The sequence below is a fragment of the Pollachius pollachius genome (genome assembly GCF_949987615.1).
Source record: "Pollachius pollachius genome assembly, chromosome: 1".
Lineage (NCBI taxonomy): Eukaryota > Metazoa > Chordata > Actinopteri > Gadiformes > Gadidae > Pollachius > Pollachius pollachius.
The window spans coordinates 3,089,072-3,113,025 of record NC_136934.1 but is presented as its reverse complement, the minus strand read 5'-3'; the positions used below and the strand labels follow the sequence as shown (position 1 = coordinate 3,113,025).

The window sequence follows — 23,954 nt, the reverse complement described above, 5'->3', positions numbered from 1 at the left end:
TTTGGATTTTGTAGACTGATTTTATTTGCTAAATTTATTTGCTAACAAATTATTTAGGGTAGCTTTTGGTTCAATTCAATTATTGATTGATCCAGATTGGGAAACATAGCTCTTTACACTTATTTTGTTCTTTTTTACGATACCAAACACAATATCTGAAATGTTTAACTAAAGACATGCTCTCATGTATGATGTTCCCTGGAATATATAAAGGAAAGGATGTAAAATCCCTTGTTTGTGCTCAACAGACTGAAGAAAAGGCGATTAACACAACGGCGACAGGAATCGGCCCCAGTGAATACGAGTACAAATATTGTTAACATTTATCTGGGATGGTGGTAAGGTTCTGTATTGAACTGAGGAGCAGGAAAATCCACCGAGACAGATGTCTGTCCCTTTGTCAAATCTTTCATCTGAACGCTTTGTAAACATCAACGTGTTCACAAACTCCACACTTGTGGCAAACAAAACTTCTCACAAAATCAGAAAGGCAATACAATAAACGCGGTGCTGCTGAGGCCTTTAAGGTTATAGAGAATCTTTTACGGTGTGTTTTGCCCTCAGAGGTGTTTTCTAGGCATGGCAGCCTGTTTCGGTTGGTTTTCCAGTTGATGTGCGTTAAAACGAGAGTCTAATTCCCCAGACAGACAAAGACAGACAGACAGATAAACAGGAATTAGGGCCGATAGATTTGATGGAACGAAGGAATGAGTGCACGGGGTGTTTAGCATGCAGAACGGAAAGCAAACACATTTAGACCTGTGTCGATGTCTGCGACTCCTCAGCAGTCTCAACTTTCTGATATAAGCCTTTGCCTCGAGCTATGAACTATCTTGGTCCCATTCATCAAGGCGGTGGAAAGAAAATCCCTCATTGCTCATGATCAAAGTTTGGTGTTTTCTGAGGCAGACGTGGGAATGTCCAAAACAGATTTGTTTTAGGAGTCGGAGGCAGCTCGATTCGCATGACAAGTTGAAGACGGGTCATCCTCGATGAATGGAAACGTGACGAAACAAGAAAGGAACCAATTTGCTCTCTGCCACTGAAGGATGTTTTTTATAAGAAAGTTGGAATAACTTAAAAGCATAATAAAACTGAATATATGGGGGGTATTTCCTATACCCTTATACATTAAGTTATGAAATAATGAAATATTAAATGATCCGTTCTTATTTATTTTAATTATTAATGTTTATTTACCAATTTGCGTTTAGAATACATTTATTTTGTTCAATCCTTGGCCTTGATAGCAGCATAACAACGCCATGAGAAGAGCAAACATGTCTTCCCTGTTGTATCACATGAGTAAACATCTTTAATCTTCTCCCCTTTGAGACCACTCAAATCATTTTTGCACCATAATCAGCTTCTATTATGTGCTCTGGACCAAAGCGAAAGGAAAAGTCGAGTTTTGATTCAACATCTGAAACAGCGACCACATTTGGTGGGGTCTTGCCATGACACCCTTTTTCATTCGCCAAGGTAATTCCAATTAAACCCCCAAATGTATTTTTTTATGACCGGGCGCACATCTGCCTCATGGCTCGTGGATGCACACAGTGAACGAGGAGCCAGCGATTCAATTAGGTTCTGGGCTCAACTGTGGCGAAACAGATGCCCGTTACCGCGGCGGTGGAATCCAGGGATCCTACCTGAACACCGTCCGGTGTGGATGTCGTCGGTGACGACGGAGCATCAGAGAAATGCAACAAAGGACAACAAAGAAGACAGGAAGACGGTTTGGTGGGAGGTTGGCTTCCCTCTGACGCAGCCTCTACCGCAGCCCTAAGATATTTTGGTTGCGAGCCACGCCGCTAATAGGTGTTGTATCCGGGCAGACGGAGGAGTACACACTAGTTAACGTTGTTGTTCCCTCATCAACGCTGAAGCAGGGATGTGTTCTTTGAGGAGAGCGGAGATGTTTGAGCAGTTTTCTCCTGAACCGACACACAGCCTGAAGTGCTAATCCTGTTTCTCGCTAACTTGGACAGGCCTAGTGTTCCGCTGATCTCACAGCCTGCCGCCGACACTCGGGGTGTGAATGGCCGATTGGCTGTGCTGATTGCTCGTGTAGACCTCTTGTGATGGGGAGCACAGAGCGAATGGGAACGGTCACAGAGAGGGCAGGGGATGACAGGCCAGGTTGGAAGTTTGTTTGGGAATGTATTATGTATGTGCACGCATGTATGATGTGAATGTAAATGTCAACAAACGAACAGCAGAAAGGAGTGTGGCGGCGTGGGGGATGGTGCAGTGTGGGAGCTGGTGTCGTCCAGGCTCTTTTGTGTGTTGTGTTCCATTACGAACCGAAGAGATGTGCTTGTTCCCTCTCACATTCTTGCAAAGAGCATCGCAACTTGCTCCTGCACAATGCATCATTATAAGCTGCATTAGTCATCAAGCAGAATTTAAATGTTAGGCTGCTCAGTGAGAGAAGGAAAAAACGAGAGTGCTTCTAGGACCGAATAGCACAGATTTAGCCGTGATAATAAATATGTTTTATATACATATATACCCATTAACAACGCGCTACTGCCAAAAAGACAGACGGTCAATCTTGGTAATGAAACTTTCAGACAGACTGACTGCTAAACGCACTGATGGAAACGGCCTCCAAAACGCCCGACGGTAATGATGATGTTCCTTTAGCAAGGTGAATCCAAGAGTCTGCGAGAATACGAGGCCCAGCTTTAAGGCTTGGCTGTGTGTTGGTTGCGTCACGTATTCCCTCGGTGAAGCCCTTCTGTAAGTGGATATGTATCATATCTGATGTTTTCACCACAGGGTTCAGCTATGCTTTCTGACCCATACTTACAGAAAATATAGGGTGAATTTCTGTCATGGCAACATAATGTTTTTTTTACTGTGAGGTTACAGTATTTTTCGAAAAACACCTGACCCAAAAAACCAACAGAATTACTCACAGTTTGCAATGTTGACAAAAAGTAGACATCAGCAGACAGAGTGTCGTCTCACACCGACCGGGTGATCAGCATATGCCTTCTTTAGGGGTAGTAATGGACCAGCTGAGCAATTTATGCTTTCTTTAGGGGTGGTATTGGACCTGGTGAGCAATATATGCTTTCTTTAGGAGTAGTATTGGACCAGGTGAGCAGAACATTCTGTCTTTATGGAGAGATAATGGACCATCAGAAAAGTACATGCTGTCATTATGCATAAATAATGGACCAGGTGAGGGAAACGTTCAGCCATATTGGGAGATAATGGACATGGTTAGCAGAACATTCCGTCTTTATAGGTCCATAATGTACCAGGTGAGTAGAACATTCTGTCTATATCGGTCAATAATGTACCAAGTGAGTAGAGCATGCTGTCCAAATGGGTAAGTAATGACATATAGGACATGAAGGGTTTTAATGCCCCTTCCAGGGCCTTCTGAGCTCCGAGCGGCCTCCCCCGAAACCAGGGAAGCGGGCCGGGCAAAGGCCAGGGCAGTGTGTTCAATTGGGCGGGATGGCCCTCCTTCCACCCAGTTGAGTCCCACTGCAGATCAATATCTTCCCGGGTCCCTCTTAGATCCTCTCACTTTCCAGGGTTAATCGACGACAATGGAAAGCTCAGGGGATTTGTGGCGAGCCCGCTTTCTAATCCTTTCACTTTGTGCGCGATAAACCCAAGGCTGCTGACAAGATCTGGACTTCATTTGGAGCAGATTACCGGCCTCTGCATTATTCCAGTCTGTAGGATTTGTCTACATGAATTATTTTTGGGCGCTTTTGCCTCAAACAAACTCTGTGAGAGAATATTGTTATGAGGGTAACGATATTCTGCCTGGGAGAATGCCCTACTTTGCATTAAAACGTGTTTCGGTTGAATCCAGCGTGCCGGAGTGTTTCAGTCAGAGAGTTGTAGAGGTTTGGCTCATGCTCTGGCTGCACCTGTTCAACACTCGACGGAGTTCTCTAAATGGTGCAAGCCAAGCCTTCTGCCCATTCCTCTGCCAATATAGAGGCAACAACGTTGAAAGTATGTCCTTTTCCTTCCCCATAAAAGGCAGTACGAGATAATCCACTGAAAATGATGGGAAAGGTTTGGAATGCATATAGTTTATCTAATCTCATGCGATTTTCCCTTTGAACTTTCAAGTGTTTTGTTATATCCTGAGGTGTGACAGAATTGCAAAATGAACGAATGTCATTTGGTTGACTTTGGCTTGCATTATATTTCATATTCTCCAAATTGTTTGATCTTGTTACAAAGCCTCGGGGGTATTTTCACTAAAAATAGCTTAGTAAACATTCTAGATCAAAGAACTCATGATGTGCTATTTTTGAGAGCAAACACTCTTTAGTAGAAAAGGTGAAAAGGTCAGAGTGTGTTTGCTGGTGAGTGTTAAGTGGGTGTGAGATTCTGCTGGTAAGATATGTTAACAGTCTCCCCTCCATATGTCGAGTGGGTGCTATGAAGTGATTTCGTGGCTTTGGCCGGGCCACGCAATCACTCTCTCTCTCTAGAGTGAGACCAATCCCCAAGGAAGACCGCACAGACTGAATGTGGACCAGTCGAGTGTCGGCCAGATTTGCCAAAGCACGTGGCCCTGGCTCTTTCCACAGTCTCCAAAACAATGATTTGGCCCCGGGAGCTCCACCATCTGCTGTGGAGGAACTGGGAAGAGACTGATCGTTTTCTCTTTCTTCCACCTGCACTGCGATGGGATGAGATCTGACGTGGTCATTCATGAGAGAATCCAACACGTTTTGGCAAAATATGGCACTTTTAGTCAATTGAATTAGCAGTTAATTTGCAATGGTTATTTCAAGATATTTTGTACATCGCCACTCTCATACAGTGCAACGTCTGTCAATGACACCTTTGTTTTCCCAAGGTCTGACTTTCGGTTACACACATCAGACTCAGACAGACAGTTGTGTTTAAAATAACTCACAATATCAGAAGAGGGTTACAAAAGAAGAACTTTTATTCATAATATATTCATACTTGTACACAAGTAAAATAAAATGCATATCTATGATTCCTTTGCAATTTCCCTTAACACAACAGCATTCCTTTGTTCAAGGCCGACCATGGACCCTTTTCTCGTGTGGAAGTAGAACAAAAATAGGGGAGATCAAACATTTGTATTTTTTACTGGTTTACGTAGAAACATAAAAAACATAACTGTACCCAACAAATGCATCACTTTTGAATAAATAATGACAAATGGAGATCCTTCTTGGCTGAATGGACCTAAACATTCTTTGTGTGCTTTCGGTCTCTGAAATCCTCGGTTTCATTTCATCATGGTTGTTTTCCAGTATCCTGTCCAAGCAGTTTATTTCTTTGTTTGTAAAAGCCTTATAGAGGGCAAAACAAGGATAATCTCAAAAGTGTAGCTTAGACACAGTACAGTTAAGTACATACAGAACAAACAATTTTGGGCACCGGTTATTATATACATTAAATCTGAAGTGGTCTGTAAAAGGCATCCATTTTGTTAAATGTATTTCTTTATTATTGTTAGTCTTTGCCTCTTTTGGGCCGATTTCACCCTTTCCTTGCCAGTCTGTGGTAGAAGTCTCTACAACGTCTGTGTCATTGTCATGAGCGTTAACAATCTGTGTGAGTTCTGTCCTGTGTTGAGAGAGTGCTCAGACGTCCTAGGACATGGCTAGAGAGATCCAGATCAACGGAGAGAAGAAAAAGGCCGGAGCTTGAATCGTAGATCCACGGCCTTTGAGACAATGGGCGTCTGACTTGGGCTTTTTGGAACATTTCTTCTTCTTCTTGTTCGGCGCTGTGGAGGGTTCTAGATTGTCAATGAGTTCAGGATTGATGTTATCCAAAGACTGGTCCAGGTCATTGGACAAGGTTCCCAGAGGTCCGTCGCTCTGCTTGTTCCGGGTCTCGTTCTTCGTACGTTCCGTCTCCTTGAATTTGGTCTTGGATATGTTCTCCTTCTCCTTCAGAGGGTTGTTGGTGATCTGACGAATCTTGACGTCTCCAGACAGGATGGAGGACTTGTCGTTATCTCCGAGACAACATCTGGGGATGGCTTCTCCCAAAGGGTTTTCGGTGGATGGGAATTTCCCAGGCCGTGTCTTGGCATTGAACAGAGTGGTCTGAGTGAGAGAGGTTTCCACACAGCCTTCCAGGTCATCACTCTTCAGCCGTTTGAGGTCCATCCCCGCCAGAGTTGTGGGCACATTGCATTCCAGCTCAGAGCTGGAACCTTTGAACCGCTTGAACCATTCCCACAAGGTCCGGGCCCTGCAGTCACAAATCCACTGGTTGCCGTTCAGACGTAAATACTGGAGGGAAACCAGCGGGTCCATGGTCTCCCCTGATAACATGGTGAGGTTGTTAAAGAATAGGAACAGCGACTTCAGCCTGCCCAGATCGCTGAACGCCTTGGGTTGGACGTATACGACCCGGTTCTGGTGCAGAAGCAGTCGGTCCAGGCTGATCAGGCCGTGGAACATGTTGTCCGTCACTATCTTGATCCTGTTGTTGTGCAGGTAGAGATACGTCAGGTTGGCCAGGTCCAGGAAGGCATCATCATGCAGTGTGATAATGTTATTGTCCTGCAGGTACAGGTACTGCAGGGAGAACATCCCTCGGAACACCCCAACGGGCAGCTCCGACAGGCCGCACCTGTGCAGGTGCAGTGTGTGCAGCTTGGTCAAACCCCGGAAGGCCGTGGGACTCATGGTGCGGAGGTTGCTGTTGTCGCCAATGTCCAATTCCTCCAGTTTCTCCAGACCGTAGAAGGCCCCGGCCTCGATCTGGCTGATGTTGTTGGAGTACATCCACAGCACCGTGAGGTTGTGGACAGAGCTGAAGCTGGTGGATCTCACCACCGTGAGCTTGTTGCTCTGGAGGAATATCCGCTGGCTCCGCACAGGGATCTCAGTGGGGATGGAAAACAGTCCCTGCTGTTGGCAGGCCACTGTGGGCTTGGGCTCGCTGTAGCAGACACATTTGGCAGGACAGCCGTGAGCTGGATGCACTAGGTTCAGCCACAGCACCAGAAACAGGAGTCTGCTCCCTGGAGGACAGAGAGAGAGGGAGAGAGAGAGGGAGAGAGAGAATGATAACTGGGTTAGCATGACACATTGCTATGCACAGAGTAACAGTTGCTAGACTCTTCTTTTTTTTTACACATCAGCTAGACTTTTTTTATTTAACACAAACGTCACTTTTTCGGTGACAAAAATACACATGAAAAAGCTTACATTATAACTATAACGGTGTTAAAGAACAGAATCTCAGTTTTAAGTTCAAGTTTCAGAAACGCAGTTGACACCATTTCACCGCGCCTTGAAAGAGCATCCATAATAGTCCTTTTTTTCCAGCAGAACATTTTCTTGTCCCGAGTGAAATATTCAGCAAGTTACATAATTGGAAGCAAACAGAAAAAGACACTTGAGTGACCTGTATGCGGTTATTTGCACTTAGGGATCCATCTCCTCGCTGCGTCTAACACAATCATGAATTCCTGAGCAATAGAAAAGAATCCTCTGCAGGCCCACTTAATGTGTGTGGGAGGCTTTTATATAGAATTAGACACCTTTTAATGAGCCTGACATAACTAATGGCTTTCAGGCATTTCTGTGGTTTGACGATTGGTCTGATGTTGGAAGATAAGCTTTAATGGCACGCTGGGAGATTAATGCTGGGTTTTAGGATGGAAAAGCGTCCATAGGACGTGCCAGTGTCCATAACTGAGCCCAGAGAAACATGATGAATATGTATAAAAAATGTTAATGCACGCACAGTGATGTTTTCATCAGATCGGATCACATGCTAATGCATCCTAAAGGAAAGCATGTTTAAAGGAAGGCAGATTGCTGGGCGACCTGAATCCCATATTGGTGGTGTGTTCTGTGCAGCTGTTTACCACAGAAGTCCGTCTGTGTCTTGATGAATTCAAACACTACAATTACCACACGATCCAATCCGGCAAAACATGCTGGGTGTTGTGTGACGTGTGAAAACAAGAAAGGATTGGAAAGTGAGGATTGAAGGATTCAGGGTTGTTTGGGAGATGTCTTAACAAACAACACATCACAGTCTATGTTTAAAACCCTGCATGCTGCCAGTTCTGTTTCCTGTTCTCACATTACTCCCTCTCCAGTCACTCACTGATCACTCCCCTCTCTTTCATCACTCTCCTTACCTCTCTCACTCCCCTCTCTGAACACCCCCTCACTCCCCTAACTCCCCTCTCTTTAATCAGTCCCCTTTATGATCACTCCCCTCTGTCATTTCCCTCACTCAGATCACTCTCCGATCTCACTCCCCTCTTTAATCACTCCCCTCACCTCTCTCACTACCGCAGTGCATGTACCCCTCCTCACACACCGGCTTTACGTTAGAAGGGGATATTTCAGCCCAGCCCATCAAGGTCTAGTCTCCTCGACAGACCTGCTGGTTCTCAGCCTGCTGGGTGACAGCGCCAGACATAGTACCATGTAACGCAAGTCCACTGCCTCCTCACATAGCGACTCCTACACTGCCTCTGACCCATGGAGAGATCCGGCCATCTGTTGACCTCCCTGAAATCCTCCCCCAAGAACAGGGTGTCCTTCTGGGGTTCAGGCTGCACCTATGGTCCCCCCGGGCCTCCGTATTAGAGACACTTCACAGCTTACGCAAGAATTGAGTCGACACTATTGATCAGCAGAGGTGACTTTACCCCTGCATCCACACACACAAACACACACACATACCTGCAAGCAAACACACAAACACGCACGCACACACAAGCACACACTCACATGCACACGCTGAAGCACACACACTTGGTAGTGCATTTCGTGGTCCCTTTTTCAAATTTACTTTCAAATAACCTTTACTGCATAAAAAGGATTAATGCATTAGGTCCGCTAGTCCTCAGCAGGTTGTCGGCCGGAGTTATCGACTCCCAAACTTCATATCGCTGATTGATACGCCAAACAAGGCATCAAGGTTACGGAAAAGCGCCATTCCTCTTATCCTGCTCTGCCGGCGTTGCTCTCAAACCTCTAAATCTCGCCGTATCTGCTGTGTGAAAGCATGCCCCCCCCCGTTCCACCAAGGCCTGCCTGACACCTCTCTCTCTACAGAGAGCTACCCCGATGCCCAACAACGGCACTCAGCCCTCGGTTCAGGGGCCCGGGAGCCCTGTTTGGCTGCTGCCTCACACCGCAGCATATCAGCCCTGAGAGCGCTCTCGGTCTGTGGGACTGTATCTCCCTATAAATCTCTCTCTGTCTGGATCTCTCTGTTTGTATCTCTCTCTCTCTTTCTCTTTCTGTATCCCTCTCTGTGTCTGTCTGTATCTTTCTGTTTGTATCTCTTTCTCTTTCTGCATCACTCTCTGTCTGTCTGTCTGTATCTTTCTCTTTCTCTCTCTCTCTCTACTTAACTCTCTGTGTTTGTATCTCTCTCTCTGTACTTAACTCTCTCTCTCTCTGTCTCTCTCTCTCTCTCTCTCTCTCTCTCTCTTTCTCGTTCTCTCTCCCTCACTAGTCAAACACTTGTCTTCACAAAGGCAGCTCAAGGAGATAGGGAAGTCTGCGCAGACTAAGCCTCTCTCTGGTGCTACGGCTCTCTCCCTCGTCTAATTGAATTTCCCTTTCATTCCATTTGATATCCTCACATACATTAGCCAGCAGCACGGGCTACGGATGACCACACCACAGACACCAGCTGAATAGGAATTTTTAGGCATGTCTGCAGGGGTGTGTGTGTGTGTCGGTGGGTGTGTGTGTGTGTGTGTGTGTGTGTGTGTGTGTGTGTGTGTGTGTGTGTGGGGGGGGGGGGGGGGTATTAGATCATGGAAAACACAGCATATATTCTGAGGTCACGGAGCTTGGCATGGCTGGGTCGATCCAGCAGAGACCACAGCATTAACCCTGAGAACGAGGATGGCACGTCAGGACAGCAGAACTAAGGGGAATCGGATCCAGCACGGGAGCTTTACTTTGAAGGCCTCTCAGATTGGGGAGGGATGTCGAACATGACAGAAGTATCCCAGTGGGCCCGAGCGCAGGAGACTGCGCTCTGCTGGGCTCTGCTGGGACCACCTGGCCTCCTTCCTTCCTCCGTCTCAAACCATACTTTATCGTGCTGCTGCAGGGCATGGCTCATCCACGTGTTCTGGGATCTCTGGGAGGTTGTGAGTGTGTCATCCTAGAATACATAGATCGTATCGTACCCAACACACACATATATATATACATAAACATATATCCATGTGTTGGGTACCTGATGGTGACAATGAAGGTAGGACATTTTCCATGCAGAATCCCAATAGTACAATTTGGTGACAGTGTGAAATAAGAGTAGGAACAGATATTTAAAGCTTCTCCTCTTAATTCTTGGCAAAAGACAATTGATTTCTCCCAGGGATTGTTTGGTCAATGCATCATCATCTCTCTCCTCCTCGAATGGATGTCAGGGGCCACACTCAGACACACGCGAACCCATGCACACTCACGCACACACTGCCTCAGAGACAGCTAAATGCCAAGGTGCCTGCGCCGCACACCGCCCGTCGCAGTGAGGACTGATTAACGGCGCACTGTGATCAGGAATAAACGCCCGCAGTAGATCAAGCGGGTTTCTCAGGACATGATGGATGTACGCGTGTACTAACAGACTCTGGGCTAGCATGTGTGTGTTACACACAGACACACAGACACACAAACACACACACAGCATGCAGAGGGAGGGTACACTCGGAAGAGGAGCGGTGGAGACGGCCGAGAGTCCGGTTGGAAACATCTGACACAGCGTCCATCCCGAGCAGATGGCTCATGAATAAACGACACGACTGGAGGTCGCCGGGCAGCTGAGGAAAGAGAGCCAAACCACTGTGGGTGTGCGTGTGCGCACATACGTGTATGTGTGCGCGCATGTGTGAGAGAAAGTGATTGCTCGAGTGTTTCCTTGGATTGTAGGATCCAAGGAAAGCTCATAACGGCGTAAAGACACTTCTTGGCGTTATGAAACCATTTTCTCACGGACCGGCGACTGACACATGCCGATGGGAAGCAGCGGCCGGGTGGCAATAAAGAGCAAGGGTCCCATTATCTGCGACAAGGACAGGGTTTTCTTAAAAGGCCTATGAAATGGAATTCCTGCATGGGCGCGAATCAAGGGCTGCGGAGAGTGGATCAAAGCAGTGCTTACAATACCACTGGAGTGCCCTTGAGCGTTTGCTCAGGCAGCGTGGTCTCAGAGCCCCTCTGCTTTAATGGTGGAACCGGCCCAAGTAGGTGTGAGGGTGGGCACGACAGGGTGGCGCCCATGGGGGGGGGGGGGGGTACAATCCCAGCTCAAAGGTTTTGGGTTTGATTTCCAGGTCTACCTCGAACTCCAGGCCAAACATACCCTCCCCTGAATTATTAAGATTCACTATAAGTCGCTTCGGACCAAAGCATGGGACAAAAGCATCTTATCTTAGCTATCTTTGTTGTACACGAGGAATGGGTTAGCTGACAATTGTTAGTGCTTGGCACTTGGTTCTATGAATATCCTTAGTATACCGACAGTGATATATTGTTTCTCCTTCTTCTGACAAAATGTACTCATTTAAAGTCTCTTAGGATAAAGGCGTCTGCTAAATGCCCTAAATGTAAATGTAAATGTAAGTCGAACACGAGTCAGTACTGAATAGTAGTGTCTGAGTCCCTCCCTCCCGCTCCGAATCAGGCCCTACAGGGAGAGGGCCGGGTCTGGAGCCAGATGCAAACACCAGTGCATCATCATCGCCATGACGCCATCACTCCCGGATCAATAATGCAATAAATTCATTAGTGGAGCAGGTGTGGGATTGCATTCCACAGAGGGCCCTTAACCACATCTATCACCTTAATGGGAGGACAATCAGGGCCTCTTCACCGTAACGCCAACTAAATGGAGTTTAGTTAAAATGAAGCCTCAATGATGACTGCCAAACGTAGCGAATGAAAATGGCAACTGGCTGGATCCGACTGACTCTGCACCATAAAAGCCAAAAAGATATATTTCCCTGTCATGTTACTGTGTTGGTGCGGATCCGCCTCAGTGTTATATTATGCTCCATGGTGGTCGGCAGGGGGTCTATTCTCCCCATGAGGCCACCAAAAGTTACCGGGTATCGCCTCTCTGGACCAGAGAAAAGAGCGAGTTGCACGACGGAACTGTGTAGAATGCAAAATGCAAGCAACGTGCGATGAAAATAAAACGCAGGCATCAGCTGAGACGGAGAGAGTGCACATGTGAGGGCCCCTAAATGTACTCTTTATTCCACAGAGGAACGGCGAAGTCAGCGAGTGCCCTACTTTGAGTTCTAGCAAACGACAGCGCTGCCAGCCCGGGCCTTGTTTACTCTCCGACGGCGGTGCCGGGCTTGATCTTGTCTACAAACAAACTGAAGAGACAATAGGTGCACTGTCAGATGTTCCACGTGCCCGGGTATTGCCTTGTTCTTTGGCAGAAAGATCACAGTAGTTCAGTATGAGCTAGCAGCACGGTGATCCCTCCCCCATTCTGCACTGTATGCTGAATGTCATTGTGTCAAAAGTTTGTCATAGCACAGTTTCAATGGAGTTTTCAAACTGTACAAAAACCCAAAGTGCATCGCTTTTTTCTCACCGTGCCACATCATAGAAACTTAATAACGAGCAGGATGGAGTGAAAGAACTCTCTCTGACTTAACTGAATTGGACCCCTTGATTACAACATCAGATTTCTAATAAAGGCTGAAATACGACTGTGTGCCGTGCCTAAACTTGCGTCAAAATCCAACTATTGAGAAAGGGAGAGGGAGAGGACTGTTACCCAGATATCAATTGTGATGTTACCAGCAAGGCCTTCGGGGTACTACCAAACAACATTAGGTCTAATGGTTGACTGGTGTAATCATTTGCATGAGAAACAGCGGACAGAAACTGCCTGGAGACAGCATCTGCTGTTCATAACACATAGCCGTGTGAAACGTCTGCTGAAGGGGGCCGTGCAGAGTTATTGGAGGGTTTCAGAGAGAGATCAACTAACACTGGGGAGGGTACAGGCAGTCCCATGGTATAGGAGGCTCAGCTAGCATCGCTCCAGTTGGTCTAAGTAGAGAGGCACACTTTGCAAAAGTGGTCACAGGCTTCTGTTGTAAAGTTACTTCCCTATAGCCACCGAGAGGCTCCTATAGAAAAGTCTACCGAGTGGAGCTCGTAGGAGGGGGCGGAGAAAGCGACACCGACATTATCCACTCTACTGACAGCTTCATTATGGCAGCTTGCCTGTGTTCGGCCAAACGTCCATGCTAGGGTCAGCTCTTGTTCTGCTCAGACAAGCTTGCAGTGCTATTTCTGCATGTAACAATCAAATTGAAAATGGATCAAACAAGAACTTTATCTTTGACTGGGTTCGGCTAAAGTAATTCTCTTAAGCAATCTATTTACCCTGTTTGGGAGAAACTGTGTTTCTTTAAAAAAAAAAGTACTAGCTGAGTATTTAAAAGCACTTGCTGTTGTCTCACCGAAGAATCCAAATCATGGATCATGGTGCTGCAGGCATGAACAACAAGAGATGTGTGAGACTGTCGAAAACAGAGAACTGAAGATTACTTTTACGGAAAATAATCAAGTGTGGGGATGCGATCGATCCATACATAACGAGGCGAGAAAGGGCGGGAAAAAGACAGGGAGCCAATGAAAACAGGCTCACAAATAGGGGACAAATTATAATCGATGGTGCTTCCATGGCCCTCATGTGTCACGCAACTCCACACAATGGTAGGTGGGTCTGCTGACGCTGCAGACTGCGTTCCCATGTGTCATCTCCCGTCGTCTCCGTCCTGTTTGGACCCCAGGAAGTCTCCGCAGGCCAGCTTACCCCACCGCCCTTAGAAAACAGCTGCCTCACCCGTCAACAGGGCTCAGCTTTCGCCCCCCGTTTTTTTTTCACCCAAAGGCAAACAAAACCTGTGTTGAAATAAAAGGCGGCCATACTTATACTGAATGGAGTGTGGCCATATGTGAGTGCTGGCTGGTCTCCAGCTTGCACCTGCTCATACATAAAAGCATGGGCCCACGCAAACCCATATGCACTCGTTCATTAACAGAGACTCTCTCACACACACACACACACACACACCCTTCCATATGTTTGAAAGATTCAAGCACTGGATGGCAGATGCTCCCTCCTCGCATTGTAGGTGATCGAGTGGGGGACGCGGGAGTCGTTTCATAGCGTGCACTTCCATCAACAATGCATCGAAGCCGAGCGGATGACTGACACGGGAACAATGTGACATATGTGTCCGCCGTCGCATGTGTCAGAGACTTAAAAGCACAAGCGACCACGTCCCATTATATCATCTGCATGTGACAGGCCGACAGCATGACACCGCTCAGCCCCAGGTGCTGAGTACGGAGACATGTTCACAAGCCGCTTGCTGGGCGGCGCGACGCGGCCAGACCGCGGTGGCAGCGGGGCGGTCTGGCCAGATGGGGTCGGGCGCGTCTGATCCCGGGGAACAGGGGGTCAGCGCTGGACCGCCGTGTCGTCCGCTGACACAGAGCTGGGCGGTTCAACGACCTGAATGGACCGCCACCGAGGGCTAGGGGTCTGAGTGGGTAATGGACGACATCGCAGTAGCCTTGAGATGAATGGGGGCCGGTGAGTGGGGCGTAAACACACAGGAAGTGGTTCTCATTCAGGGTGAGTGTGCGCAGGTCTGTGTGTAGTGCAAATTACATTTTTGGCTTTTAGACGCTTTTATCCAACCTCTCACAACGATCGACACACACATTCACACACCGACGGCGGAGTCAACCACGCAAAATGACAGCCAACTCACCAGGAGCAGCTAAGTGCAGGTGTCTTGCTCAGGGACACCTTGACACTCAGCTAGGAGAAGCCGGGGGTCGAACTAGCAACCTTCCGATTACAAGTCACCCCTCTGTACCTCGTGAGCTCAGCCAACACTGATTGTACATCGCACATAGTCATCGAGAGGAGGAGACCGGGGGGAGTGGGGGGTGGGAAGTCGAGAATAGATTGTTCCTTCAGCTCACGCTGACAACGTCCGCCATGAGACTCATTTATGAAAAGAGGCATTAGCATGATATATAGATTCACGCCTTTATAATATGATAAGTCAGCTGTGAATAGAACATTTCCATCATTGGTTCAACAGAAAATCAATATAAACAAAGTGCCAACACTAAGAATAACAGATCTTAAAAAGTTATTTTCTAATCAAACGCGAACACACTGTTGCTAACCGACGAGGAACTGCTCAGAAAGAGCCGACCCCCTTATTTGAGGTACAATAAAGTTGATATCGAAAAGGGAAAGCAGTCACAGTAGAAGTCACAGATGTGTCCTCAATATGAGGCGAGGATGTGCATGACACCGCCTTCTGGGACAAGGTAGGGGAAACAGAGAGCTGAGGAGGATCCCCAAAGGCCGGAGACATCTCTACTGGCACCATTTAGTGGGAAAGGAGAAAGTGAGAGACATTAAGAAAGCACTGCACACAAGGACAGAGAGCGGCTCTTGATTTATTTAAATCTTGGAGGACATACGGTGGCAATGCTTCTATGTTATCGGACACACATGACACACAACCCAGAAAGCAAACACACAGCCAGCACATAACGCACATGCATTAAGACACACACACACGCACACACACACACACACACACACACAGCAAACACGCAACGACATGCACAGAAACAAACACACACACACACACACACACACACACACACACACATACATTTATAACAGTATGCCCTAATCTGAGGTGGATTATCTAGCACATTGAGTTGTGTTTACTGGCTCTGAGCAGCTCTGTAGATCAGATCCACCACTCCGATTGTTGTTACTACGTAGCTCTGATCATCTCTAGCAGATCGGAACACCTCCACCTCTTACTACCTCCGAGCAGGTCTGCAGATCAGATCACATCCATGTCGTTTGAATGTGAACTGGGCCCTGGAGGAATGTTGACCTATAAGAGGCCAACCACTGCCTTCCTTTTATCCGTCCCAGACAGACCCTGCTGGTGAATGCATTAGGACGTACAACAGGTCTACTTTGCTCTGTGAATGTTCTGAACTTTGGAACTTTCACAGGCTTTCTTCCCCGAGAAAGAAAAGTGCGTTCCAACAAAGCGGCATGTACACTTCAGCGTCCACCAAATGGAGAGCTAGGAAATATTTGCGGAGGCTGCCATATTGTTTCCGAAGTGTGCATGTGGGAGGTTGTTTGACATTATAGAGATAGAAAAATCTCATATCTTTCTCCGCCTCCGTATATATCTGATTCATTCCCTGTCCTCAATTCTCCACCTACCGTAGGACCCATGCTCCGGTGATATATATATAAATAAATATATATATATATATATATTTACAGCTCAAAGATGCATCATGTCTCTTTCCCGACCCAAAAATGAAACACCTTTATATTTAGAGGCGCTGTGGGCAATGGCACGCGCATTCCCATCAGAAGGTGAGCAACTGAACTGAAACATATTCTGGTGCATACTGGTTTAAGAAAAGGGGAGGAAAAGTGACACACACTGTGGTAGAAATGATGATCGATTGGAAACATAAACTCCGGAGGAAACCTAAACCGCCATGCAGATCATTTGTCATCACACCTCTTCAAATGAGCGAATGCGGCTAGAGGCATGTGAGGCTGATCCATCAACGCTTGATTGATGGATGCCAATGTGTCAGGCTCCACTGTGTGTTTCACTGCGTCGGCGGGTCGCACACGGGGGCAGAAATACGTATGGATGGAGATGATGCGATAATATTGGCTGAAATATTCAGCCCGCTGCTGTGGAAGTCACCAGGTTACATTTGGATGTAAAATTCTTTGTTTGTTGAAAAAGCAAATAAAACGTCTATGGAAATGTGCTAACGAGGTTAGGAAACGAAATAGCAGCGTTATCCCTATTGGATGCATCCATTAAGACGCTTTTAATTCTCCCATCCATTCACTTAATTCCTTGTTTTCATTGGACTGTAAACGCACTTTGTGATTGTGCCTTACAATGAAAGTTGATACACAAATAAAATGTGTTATAATTATAATTAGCATTAACTATAAACCTATAAACTTACATTACTCTTATTTTATTTGTATAGCCCGTTTCTTTCTCCTGTGTACCTCCCTTACAATGAAAGGTGGTGCACAAATACAATGTACTTTAAATATTATCATGAGTACAAACTTTAACGTACAAACTTAGATGACTTGATTATTTTATTTTGTATGTCCCTGAGTCTTCCCATGTCATCACTGCTTCTATTCCCTTCCTCCTCTAATAGTGCTTGCGATGACCCCTGCCTCCCCTGTATCCCCTTCCCTCACACATCTCCTGTGGCGAAAGATGAAAACGTCTGATCGTCCGGAGCAGGAACCGAGCCAACAAGGGCCGTCGTCTGATCAGAACCGCGGCCGAGGGGTCAGGACCCCGCCAGAACAGCAGACCGCCGGCCCGACAGAGCCTCAAGATCACGGCTCGGATTCAATCAGCCCACGCTTTGAAGGAGAGGAGGAGGAGAGGGAGGAAGAGGTTTTCAGCCATCTGCCCCTCTTTCTCATGTATTCAGGATGTCAACGCTGTAAGCCAGCAATTACAAGCCGAGCGTCGAGGCCCCGTCATAAGCCGGGGAGGGAGCGTGCTGCCAGTCGTGGATCTCCAGTCAGCGACACTAAACATGCACACGAGTCTGTGGAGGCTCTGGACGCCAGCAATTCAGCGACACACAGCGCCTGGCCACTCTGTGGGTTCGTTTGTAGCCTTTCGGAGCTGAGGAGACGCAGAACTGTCCAGCTGCGACCGGCCGTGTGGACCGCGCCCTCAAGGAATACCAAACACCAAAACTATCTTGTTCGTTATATAATATAAGGAAAAGTTGTTACTCCGTTACTTGTTAGTTAGTACAGACTGACACAAGAACGCATGTCCAGTTGTTGGTATCCGTTTTAAATCTGATTGACCAGAACCAGAACGACGTTACAGGTTACACTTAGCAGGCGCCGTAGAGCGCCCCCTAGGGCATGGGAGTAACAATGCCTACTGTTGAATATCCATTGCATGCATAAAAAAACAATATTATTTATTTAATCTTATAAGAGGAGTGGCGGTATATGGTTGGGCAGAAGGGATACGGATCGAAACCCGGTCCAAAGCTCCCCCTGCACCGAGTTTAAGACTGAGGATAAGATCAATATTCCGGCGACACCATGGAGTGGCGGTAGCGGAAGCCTGACCAGCGCTATAGTCCCCGCCCCGAACCTCCAAACAACCGCTAGTCAAAAAGGAAAGGCCCTGGTGTCTGGTTGGTTTAATAAGCACTTTCTGAGAGATTCTTCTCCTCGCGTGCGTTTGGAATGCAAGTGCAAGGAGAAAGCCTTGTGCATTATTTAACACCTGGCTTGGAAGCAGCGCACTCCACACACACAAAGAGCCCTGATGCAGGAGAATGGATTTCTCTTTTTTACCGAGGAGTGGAGATAAGAAAGGGACGAGGAGGGGAAGGAGACAGGGAGGTGCGCCCGGGGCCTGAGGGGTTGGGGGGCGCGGTGCATTAGCCGAGCATTAGCTGACTAATTCCTCCTCTCAGTGGTCTGTCTACATCACGTCCTCCTCCCCCATCTCCTGTTCCTCCTGCACCTCCTCCTCCCCCACCTCCTCCTGCACCTACTCCTCCCCATCTCCTGTTCCTCCCCCACCTCCTCCTGCACCTACTCCTGCATCTCCTCCAGCATCTCCCCCACCTCCTCCTGCACCTCCTCCACCTCCTCCTGCACCTCCCCCACCTCCTCCTGCACCTCCTCCACCTCCTCCTGTACCTCCTCCTGCACCTCCTCCTCCTCCTTCTCCTGCACCTTCCCCTCCTGCATCTCCACCTGTTCCTCCAGCATCTCCTGCACCTCCTCCTCATCCTCCTACATCTCCTGCACCTTCTCCTCCTGCACCTCCACCTCCCCCACCTCCTCCTGCACCTCCTCCTCCTCCTCCTGCACCTCCTCCTGCACCTCCTCCTCCTCCTTCTCCTGCACCTTCCCCTCCTGCATCTCCACCTGTTCCTCCAGCATCTCCTGCACCTCCTCCTCATCCTCCTGCATCTCCTGTACCTTCTCCTCCTGCACCTCCACCTCCCCCACCTCCTCCTGCACCTCCTCCACCTCCTCCTGCACCTCCTCCTGCACCTCCTCCTCCTTCTCCTGCACCTTCCCCTCCTGCATCTCCTCCTGTTCCTCCTGCACCTGTTCCTCCAGCATCTCCTGCACCTCCTCCTCATCCTCCTGCATCTCCTGCACCTCCTCCTCCTGCACCTCCACCTCCTCCTCCTCCTCCTGCACCTCCTCCTCCTGCACATCCTCCTCCTCCTCCTCCGCCTCCTCCTCCCTGGTAATGCCTCCTCCCCCTGATAAGGGCAGGCTGCTCACCTTTTCACCGCTGAAGGTCATGTGTTATCCCATCGCCTCCCCCCCTGCTCGGGGCATGCTGGGGGGGGGAGGCAGGGGGCGGCACACTTAATCTCCCAGGCGAGGGGGCCTTGAACAAGATGGAGCCGCTCGCCATCCCTTCCATTACATGCCCTCCCTTCCCCCCCCCCCCCCCCCCCAGGGCCTGTCTGGAGGAGATAGGTAGAGGAGGGGGAGACACCAGAGGAGGGGGGTTATGCTACAGGTGGAGCAGCATCAGATAAGGGCGGAGAGCGGAGATCCAATGGCGGCGAGGCGTCAAAGTGGCGCCCGCGTCGGGTGGGTGCTGGATCGGGGGGGGGGGGGGGGGGGAGAGGGTGGAAGACCGGGGAATACGCAGTGTCACCCCGTCGCCAACCGCCTGGGATCGGATCCCATCGCAAACAAAACAACACCACTCGGTTCCACGTTACACCTCTTGGCTTTCTGAGCAGCGGAAAACGCAGGTGTGTGTCTGTGCGTGAGCTTGCGCAGCTTTGAGTCCCTGGGTCGGTGAACACACATGCTGACACACAAACACACACTCACACACACGAATGTGTGTGGAAATGTTTGCGCATGTGTGTGTGTGTGTCAGAACGTGTGTGTGCGCAGGTTCACCGACGTGTGTGGGTGTGTGTGTGTACGTGTGTGTGCCTGAATGTGTCTGTGCGCACGTTCACCCACACACACACACACACGCACACCGACGAATGTGCATGTGTGTGTGTGTGTGTATCCGAATGTGTTTGTGCGCACGTTCACCGACCCACACACACATGAACGTTTGTGTTGCATGAATGTGTGCGTGCGTGCGTGCGTGCGTGCGTGCGTGTGTGCTTGCTAATGTGTGCGCGTGTGCGCGCGTGTGTGTGTGTCAGCGACCCACAGTGATGAGGGCTCTGCGTGGGGGTGTGCCGACGCAGCTTGCGTGTCGCCGTGCCGTGGGAAGACGCTGCTGACAAGTGGTCCCGCGCCACTGCCCGGGTAATGACTCATCCCCGCCCTGGAGAAAACAATCTGGTATTTTTAAACTGCATCCTCCAGCTATTCCTCCGTCCCCCTCGAGTCCCGCGCGTGGAGATCTCGTCCAGGGTTGTGGTACGAACGCCGTTTTTCCCGCGCTCGCGCTAATAGGCCTGAAACGCCTGGATAATACACGCCCGGCCCGCCACTGGAACCACTGGTCCCCAGTTCCTCTGCTGGGGTACGGACTTAATGCTAACAGAATATTGGGGAAAGGTCGGTAGAAGACTGCCGCTTTACTGGGCTGTTTGCTGATTTTTTTTTTGGAGGAGTAAAGCAACTTTAAATGCTGAAAGGCGCAGTGCTCCTGATAAATCGAAGCATATTTACTATCCATACATTTTATAGTCAACAGAAGTGAAGGTTTAAAGGGTTTTTGGGGGGAATGAATAACTAAAACGTAGGCCTCGTAGCGTTGTTTTATCCAGGAATGAGCTGAGTACAAGAACAAAACGATTATAGCACGGCTTTTACTGCTCATGTTCAGCCTTGCTGGTAACCAGACACTAACCACATATATACACACGTATATTTACACTTTCAAAATACGCATGCACTCTTGCCATCATCCTTCGAGTTTGACCCAACCCAGCCACATCTAGTGCGTGTCCCGTTGGGCCGGAATACGTCCCAACGGGACGTATTCTGCATTTATCCCCCGATAATCTGGAGTGAAGATGACAGCCCAGTACAACGGCCAGCCCACAAGGCAGGGCAACATCCTGACAGCATCAGTGACAGGATCTCTTGTTCACAAACAAATCCCTGCAGTACAGTTGGGTGTTTTAACTCAAAATTGTCATCCTTATCTCCCCCTGCCACATACCTTCGCCCTTCTGATGAAACCATAAACCGGAATCCATTAATCTGCTGCTCACCACCTGTGAGTGTACATTCATGGCTCTATCTTGATGTGATCACGCAACAAAACCACTTTCGGCTGCACCTAATTCCCCCTTATCTCCCTGCCGGAGTCACCGGGAAGAGTTGGAAATGTACTTCAGATCCCAGCGCTGGAGCTATTGGTTGCTTGTCGTCAAGGAAACTAGATTGTTGTTCCTTGTTTTTTCCCGGAACCGCTAATCTGCAGACGTTAACCCACACCGACGGGTCGTCAATGTGGCCCCTGCTGTTGAAAAAGCACCAGCATTCAGTGTAGGGGCTGGTGGTGCCTTGCAGAGTGTGTGACGTTGATGATGACACCCTTGCACACGGGTCTCTGATCCTGTAGGTTTTGCTTTGTGCGTCCAGGCAGTTGAACATGGGTTTGCGGTGTGTGCCGTGTTTCTTCCCGGAGCCTGGCTCCATTGTGTCCACTTCCATTAGAGGGAACGGAACAGGAGCCCGCGATGACAAACAGGGAAGGAATAGACAAGACAGACCTCCTTGATCTCCACTCATAAGTACACCTTTGAAGTATTGTATCTCTGTCCTACTCTCTCTCTCTCTCTCTCTCTCTCTCTCTCTCTCTCTCTGTTTCGCTCTCTCTCCCTCTCTGTATCTCCTCTCTCTCTCTCTCTCTCTCTCTTTCCGTCTCTCTCCCTCTCTGTATCTCCTCTCTCTCCCCATCTGTATCTCCCCTCTCTCTCTCTCTCTCCGTCTCTCTCCCTCTCTTTATCTCTTCTCTCTCCCTCTCTCTAGCTCTGTAAATCTGTAGTCTGTACTCTCTCTCTGTTTTTCCATCTCCCCCTCTCTCCCCGTCTCTCTCTCTCTCTCTCTCTCTCTTCTACCAAGCCCTTGGGCCCGCTGCTTCGCCACCGAAGCAACTGTCACCTGACAGAAAACATTCCTATCATTCTGAAGAGAACCCGGCCTCACTGCCCAAACGGACACCCACCACCACCACCACCACCACCACTACCACCCCCACCACCAACACCGCCACCAAAGGCACCACCTGCCTGCCACTCATACGCTAATCCACCGTAGCGCCGTAGCCTTAGCTGCCTTTTGTAATTGCGTAGCTTAACACACACACAACCTCTCCTCTGTGCTCTGATGGAGTGTCCTGGCGGTTGTCAGAGCGGCTCTATATCTTAAACATGTGTTTTCATGAGGAGCAATGGAGGAACGGCAAACAGGGAACGCTTTGCAGGAATACCCTGCTCCCATTACTCGTCCACAGAGCATCCGGCGTCAGGAGGGCAGCAGTAAATGTGTTGCTTGAGAATAGATGATGTGGTTTTTTTTTTCTTATACAAGCTACCCATACTTATGGTTAACCGCCTCAGGAAAAAAACTGGGGAAACAAGAGAAGTCGTGTGCTATATGTGCTGTGAGCAATAAATACAAATCGGGCTCCAGCAGAATATTATCACACCATTGGACAGGATTTAATGTGGAGTTAACATCGTTTGCTAATATGGAAAGAGCCAGCGTATCACAAACTGTTCATTTCAACATTAAATGTGCCACTAACAGCGAGGCAGCCATACCCAAACGGCGCTCAAATGATCCGTGCTCAGAGAGAGGACCTGCTGTTTAGCCCCTAAATACAGTTCTGTAACGCCGTCCAAATAAGGAGCCAATTAAGAGCTGATGCAGGTAACGGCGGCGGCGGCGTCGACAGGCTGCTGCCGTATGATTAATGGCATTATTCACCGTGTTCCAGATAAAAGCTCAATTACGTCTCAGGGCACAGACCTTGACTCAATTCCCGCTGACTAATCCCATGTTTTTTATTTGTGATTAGCAAGAACACTGTTTTAATCTGGCGCCGACAGGTCAGACGAATGGCGTAACCCATTACCCGCGCCTTCTCCAAAAACCCGGCAAGGATATTAAATCGTATGCAATTCAGCCGGTCGGTTCATCTCATCCGTTTGAGCCCTTAGTAAGATCGGTATCAACAGATAATGGCAGAAAATTAAATTAAATCCTTTTAAGTAAGATGAAAACAACCAGGTTGTTAATATTCAGCGAGGAGGGACTCTGGAGACCGCCCACTCTCTGTCCCTGGGGGCCGGCCGGCTCCTCTGAACCGATACCATCTCGCACGGCAAGGCGTCTATTTCAAGCGGTAGCTGCGTGGACCGATCTCCTCCGGTCCTGCTATAAGCAGCCTCTCTACTGTACTACAGAACTCAAAGTGGTACAAAATAGTACATACATTTATGGTGTTCAACTGCTATATCTCCGACTCTAAAAAAGCTCTTATCTAGACCTTGGAAAAAACAAAAAAATACTTTTACATTTACATTTAGGGCATTTAGCAGATGCTTTTATCCAAAGCGACATACAACAAGTACATTTGTCAGAAGAAGGAGCAACAATATATCACTGTGGGTACAGTAAGGATGTTCATAGAACCAAGAACAATCACTAGGTTAACCCATTCCCCGTATACAACAAAGATAGCTAGGATAAGATGCTACACGATGCCAAGTACTATTTTCAAAGTGCAAGATATGTGCCAGATAAAGGCAATTAATGAAAGGTGGTACGAAGGTGAAGCATTTCAACATATGATGGCCAAACTCACATCTTGTGTTTAAAATGCAGTT

The 23,954-nt window shown here is 48.3% G+C and overlaps 1 protein-coding gene across 1 annotated transcript in view; it reads right to left on the bottom strand.

Moving 5' to 3' along the window:
* Positions 1 to 5,068: 5,068 nt before the first annotated feature.
* The window catches only part of rtn4r (reticulon 4 receptor), a 44,832-nt gene continuing 25,946 nt past the window's right edge, over positions 5,069 to 23,954 (bottom strand). The window contains exon 2 of the mRNA XM_079756988.1: positions 5,069 to 7,006. Within this exon, the coding sequence (XP_079613114.1) occupies positions 5,619 to 7,006 (1,388 nt within the window). The 3' untranslated portion in view covers positions 5,069 to 5,618. The remainder of the gene's footprint in view (positions 7,007 to 23,954) is intronic.